General features: G+C 43.1%; 1 protein-coding gene across 1 annotated transcript in view; it reads left to right on the forward strand.

The window, feature by feature from the left end:
• Palm2 (paralemmin 2) overlaps positions 1-5740 on the forward strand; it is a 142352-nt gene extending 136612 nt beyond the window's left edge. The window contains exon 6 of the mRNA XM_028779895.1: positions 3838-5740. Within this exon, the coding sequence (XP_028635728.1) occupies positions 3838-4574 (737 nt within the window). The 3' untranslated portion in view covers positions 4575-5740. The remainder of the gene's footprint in view (positions 1-3837) is intronic.
• The last annotated feature ends 580 nt before the right edge of the window (positions 5741-6320 follow it).

A 6320-nucleotide genomic window follows, 5' to 3' on the forward strand; every position in this document is an offset into this window, starting at 1 on the left:
AGAGAGAGAGAGAGAGAGAGAGAGAGAGAGAGAGAGAGAGATGTTGCCAAATAGTAGACCGTTTGGAGAGCAAAAGGAAGTAGTTCAGTCTTGAGTGCTCTAGGACAGTTGCTTCTTTAGCAAACAAACCAACGAAACCAACCAAACAAAACTCCCCCAAAGTTGCCCATTGTGAAGTCAGATACCCATAATCCCATGAAGCTGAGGAGAAGGATGGGCAAGTTTGAGAGAAAGTAGTCTACATAGCAAGACCTTGTCTCAGAAAAAAATTGTTTGGGCTGGATCTGTAGCCCAGTGACAGGGCACCTGCTGAGCATGCATAAGGCCTTGGTTCAGCCCTAATGCTGCTGACAGAAAGTTGGAAACCAAAACTGAAGTGATCGTATCCTACTGGTTCATCTCTACCCTACCAGCATAGAAATATTTTGTTCTGTGCTTTGTACCGATGTCAGGTTAATAGATTTGTTTTGTTTACATGTTGGTGGAAGTTTGGGAGACAATTCAATATGCTACCTACCACTGTTAATCATTATGTTAAATAGTAAAAAGATATAATATTTCAATTCAAATCTGAATTTTTAATTAAGCTGTAATATTTACAAAAACAAGCTTTAGGGTCCCTGTAAAATTGTAAATATCCATTATGTTTTTCTGATAAGATGCTATACAGAAAATCACTGAGATAAATATCTTTTTTATATCACAGTCCTTGTATGTGAACCCATGTACCTACATGACAAATATTGGTTGACCTCCTGTGATGTCACTTGAAAATTCATCTTTATGCCAAGCAACTAAAACATTCAAAATGTATATTGTGAAAACCAGGCATTGAGTTTTCTTCTGGATCATTTTAGCTCAGCTGTCAACCATGAACAGATTGTATCTTATCATGCAAACAACTGCAACAATGTTTTTACTGATTCCTAAAACTGTTACAAACATCGCTGCATGAAACTTTATTTGCTATCCTATTATACAAAGTATTTGTGGCTGGTGAAGATCACTTAGTCACATTTGTTTGACAAACGTGTATATCAAGTACCTTATAGAAAAGGTTCTGGGGTAGGTCTAGCAATGGCAGATCACACAAAGATGGGAGGCAAGAATTTTTTTAAAATCCTATAAATCTGATAAATCATCACTACAAATACTAGTGTTGGTACTTGCTATAGTCTCAGCACTTGGGAAGACTTGGAGTTCAAAACCAAGACCATACAAACACTTCGGGGTAGAGATTGTTCAGTGTCCTTGAAGAAGTATAGAAAGTGTTCAGTGAGTCTTAAGAAGAGAGGGGTGACTTAGAGATGGGAGGTTCAGAGAAACCATTGGGAAGAGGAACAGTTGATCTTGACATTGATGACTCTGTGCCACATTTGGATGTGTAGAAAGTGCAAAGGATGTTGCAGGCAAGAATCTTAACATCAGAAACTGCTTAGATATGGCTTGGAGTGATCTGTTTGTATGTGAGGGGAAGGGGAGATAGGATTTAGCAGCTGAAAGGCAACCGGGAACTTCTTAACAAGTTGTAGATAAAAGGGGAGGGGTTAAGAAAAAGGGGGAGGGGTTCAGTCATTGATGAACATGTATGTGGTTTGAGATTCTATATTACTCAAGAGGAATGGTGAAAAGCAAGTTAGGCAGAAGGACTACAGGCCCAGCAGGAGGCTGGGTAGCATCCTATACATAATGTGAGGTTTGTTGTGGCCAATGTGTCTGGAAAGCAAGACGGACTGTGAGATGACAAGGAAAGATGGGGACAGATTCTGAGAAGAGCTTCAGCTAAGCCAGGGAGCAGATTTCTGAGATGGGAAACTCAGGAAGGCGGAGCCCTGGCTACAGGCTCAGCAGGCTTCCCCAATAAACGGCCTGCCTGTAAAGCTTTTAGACTCAGAACCACATATGTTCTATTAGCAAACTCTGTCCTTCTCCCTCTCCTCTCCCCCTCTCCCTCCCCTTCTTCCCTTTCCCCTTCTCTCCTCCTTTCCCCTCCCTTTCCCTTTCTCCCTTCCCTCTCCCTCTCCCTTTCCCTCTCTCTCCTCTCTTCCCCTCCCTTTCTACTTTCCCTCCATCTCTTTCCCTCCTTCCCTTCTTTCTCTCCCCATTTCCTTCCTTCTCCTGCTCTTTCCCTCTCTTCCTTGCCCTTCTTTCTTCCCTTCCTCTTATATTTCCTCTTCCTTCTGTCTTCTACCTTCTTTCCTTTTTCTTTTTGAGACAGGGTCTCAGGTAGTCCTCATTGGCCCCAAACTCACTATACAGTGGAGATCGACCCTGAAATCCTCATCCTCCTGTCTCCATCTCTCAAATGACTTCCTTCATTTCATACAACCTTTAAATATATATATAGAGAAAGCCATTCTTCCTCCTGGCCATATAAAAACATTTGTCCCTCTGTCCTTATGTATAGTCCTCAGGACTTGAGTAGAAAACCTGAGGAGTCTGGAATGAGGCCTGGTGGAAGAGGTGATGCTGAAGAAAATGGTGGGAATCCCTGACGCAGATCTTCTCAATGACTGGATATGAGAGATTAGAAAGGGGAGATCAGACATGATTCAAGGCTTTTGGCTTACAAGACTAAAAGACTAAGCTGTGGTACTGATGTCACCTAACACCAAGATGAGGAGAAAAGTTGAGAGGAGATACAATGGTTCTGAAGCCACAGAGCCTAGTGTGTCTGAGTACTATCTAGGCCAGTGGTTCTCAACCTCCCTAACACCGAGACCCTTTAATATAATCCCTCATGTTATGGTGACACCAAAACCACAAAAGTTATTTTCGTTGCTACTTCATAACTGTAATTTGGCTACTGTTATGAATCATAATGTAAATCTGTGTTTTCTGATGGTCTTAAGTGACCTCTGTGAAAGGGTCATTGATCTACCAGTGGGGTCATGACCCACAAGTTGAGACCCACTGGACACAAATGTTGGGTATCCCAAGAGGCTATAGGACAGAAGAGAGCTGGTGCTTAGGAACAGTAAGTTGGCATCACGACGTGAGATGGTAGGAGAGTCTGGTCCCTTTCGTGCACTTCCTCAGCCTAGGGAAAAGGAAAGAAGAGTCTCATGGTTATGATTGACAGGCATGGAATGGAGTGGAACAGAAAAAAAGGATAACAGAAGGGGAAATAAAGGGACAGAACCATGAGGCTTAACTCTGAACGGATAAGAGAACAGAGGCTCTGGGGGCACCGTTCCCTGTTCTTTTGCTACAGGTGGTGAGACAACCTGTTCTTTCAGTGGCTTTTTTTTTTTTAAGAAGCTTCAATAATTGACTAGAGTACTTGCAGAGCACAGCATACCAAAGCTTTTGTAATCTTTGCAACATAGCCAATTGTAGCATAGTGGAGGACAGCTGTATCCCACCTGGAGAATACTCTGCACCTTCTCCATTAACACTCGGAGGAAACGTATGGGAGAAACCAGATGCACGTTTGATGAGAGTTGGGCAAACAGCTGTAAGGTTCTGGAACTTAGGTACAGAAATTGAATACAACCCGAGGAAGATCTCAGTCAAGGTCATTTGCAGGTTGCTGGTCTTCCCATCCATCTGTCCTGTTATATAAGTCTCTTCTTTTAGCCAGTCTCTTTAAAAGCCTGAATTCATTGGGATACGATGACTGTGTGCATTTGTCTTCTCAGTGCATTAAGCTGCTGTGTTAAAACACACACACACAACTGCCTCTGTCCACACCGCACGCCTCATGCTAACACTCAGGATGCTTGGTGTTACCATAGAAAAGGCACAAACCACTTTTTTTTTGTCTGTTTGGCAATTAACCATTCACTGGCTTTTTTTGTTGTAACATGCACTTCCTTTCTCTTGTTTTCATTCAAGCTATATACGCCATGGAAATTAATGTGGAGAAAGACAAACAAACAGGAGAGACCAAGATTCTCTCTGCATCCACCATTGGTCCAGAGGGGGTCCATCAGAGAGGAGTCAAAGTCTATGATGATGGTACCAAAGTAGTGTATGAGGTGCACTCAGGAGGCACCGTGGTAGAAAACGGAGTCCACAAATTAAGCGCAAAGGATGTGGAAGAGCTAATTCAGAAGGCTGGACAATCGAGCTTCAGAGGACACATGTCAGAAAGGACTGTTGTTGCAGATGGGAGCCTGGGACATCCTAAGGAACATATGCTCTGCAAAGAGGCCAAGTTAGAAATGGTGCAAAAGTCCAGGAAAGATCAGTCTTCGGGAAACCCCGGGCAGCAGGCCCAGCCCCCCAGCACAGAAGGGCCAGAGGCAAACCTGGATCAACCAGTCACCATGATTTTTATGGGCTACCAAAACATTGAGGATGAAGAGGAGACTAAAAAGGTGCTAGGCTATGACGAAACCATCAAGGCCGAATTAGTCCTGATTGATGAAGACGATGAAAAGTCGCTAAGAGAGAAGACAGTGACCGATGTGTCCACGATCGATGGGAACGCAGCTGAGCTGGTGTCCGGCAGGCCCATGTCAGATACCACAGAACCCTCATCCCCAGAAGGCAAGGAAGAGAGCCTGGCCACAGACCCCGCCCCAGGTACCCAAAAGAAAAAGCGCTGTCAATGCTGTGTTGTCATGTGACCACTTCTTTCTCCTCCCCTTTCTTCCGGGCAGCCTTTCTACTCTCCACCTCTTAAACAGACCTCACTCTACCACTAACTGCGATACTGTGAACTGGAAGCAAACACCTGCCTTGCCTCGCAGTTGGATTTGCTTTGATCTCTCGCTCACATCTTTCCTTCTCCTCACTTGGGAAACAACGTGCATGTGTGTGCTTCATTTTTCCCCCCAAGAACTTACTTTTTCCTCTAAACCTTTCTTTGTGTCTTCAAGAGTTGAATCAGTGCGGTACGACTTGCTTGGAGTGGACTCTTCATAGCAGCTGGTTATCTTGTAGCCTTAATTGACTTGACTGGATTCCAACCCATTGGCACTGGGGGTTTTCATTTTGGTGTGTGTTCCTCTAACCTAGACACATATACACACAAACACACACACAAACACACACACTGCCATGGCCCTGGCTTCTTACCTGCCTCCTTTGCTGTGTGGATCTTTGTTTTCATATCTTGTGTAGCAAAATGCTGTGGGCTGTAGCTGGCTGCTAGCGTAGCCAAAAGTGGACCTACCTTAATCTGGCTGTTCTAGGATGATGCTTTTCCTTTGCTGCCTTATGTAAGCTTCCAGATTACAGTATTGTGCTTTCCCTCTGTTAAAACCACAATGAAGCTGACTCAAGAGCAAAGAACCCAGCGCCTGTCCCAGCGGAAGTGTAGGGACTGACTCACCAGTCGTGGTCAGCAGCTCTCTCTTTCTATGGCTTACGCAATGAGCCCTGTATACGGGATTTTCTAAGGACCTCAGGCCACCATTGCGCTCCGTGCCCACGTGCTCACCAGTCCATAAGCCTTGTTTCCATGCTCCCCCAAAACACAAAGTTTCATATTGTTTTCTTTTTCATGTATATTTTCTGATAGAACTCATCTATTTTCAAAGAGGGGATCATTTTGAGAAGTCTCTTTGCAGTGACCATATTCCTTAAAACAGTCTTTCTGACATAGGGGAGGCTGTCATAATACCCCTCACTGTATCAAGGATGGTGCTGTATGCATTAACTGTCCATCTCCTGTGCCCAGTTGATCATTAGTCTTACATCTGTGCTTTTTTTTTAATTATTATTTAATGTCCCCATGGGTAAGAGAATGTTTCATGTAACCTCAAAATATAGGTCTCTTCACTCAAAAAAAGAAAAAAAGCTTTTCAATGAAAATTGTGAAAAATGTTGAAAGATGAAGATCTTGAATTCTACCACTTAGTCTAACTACATGGCACATTCCTGGGCTTCTTAAAGCACCGTTTCTTCATGTCTCGGAATTGTAGAATATTGAGGAATTTTCTTAAACCTCAAACTTGATAAACATCCCATTGAAATCCATAGTTAGCTCTGCCCTAAACTGGACAGCCATGTGTTTAGTGAAAGCAACAGGGAGGGATTTAGAAAAAGGACCTAATACAGGAGACAGGGAAAGTGGGGCCGTGGTAACTGATTTTAATGAGATAACTTCCAGACACCATAGTTGCATACAAATCAATAACAAAATCATGTATGTTCCCATGGAAGAACCACATACTCTGACCTGCTATATCATGTCTTAATGTATCTTGGAAGTAGCTCTGAGAGAAAAATAATAATAAGGGACTGGAGGATTACAGCACAGTCCCAACTAAATTTGTCCCACTTAACTTGTTTGAGGATAAATCTGATATTTTGTTCTTTTCTTGGCTTGAAAGTTATATCTATTATGATTAGAAGGAAATTTCTGTTCT

Source organism: Grammomys surdaster, unplaced genomic scaffold (genome assembly GCF_004785775.1).
Source record: "Grammomys surdaster isolate TR1022 unplaced genomic scaffold, NIH_TR_1.0 363, whole genome shotgun sequence".
Taxonomy (NCBI): Eukaryota; Metazoa; Chordata; class Mammalia; order Rodentia; family Muridae; genus Grammomys; species Grammomys surdaster.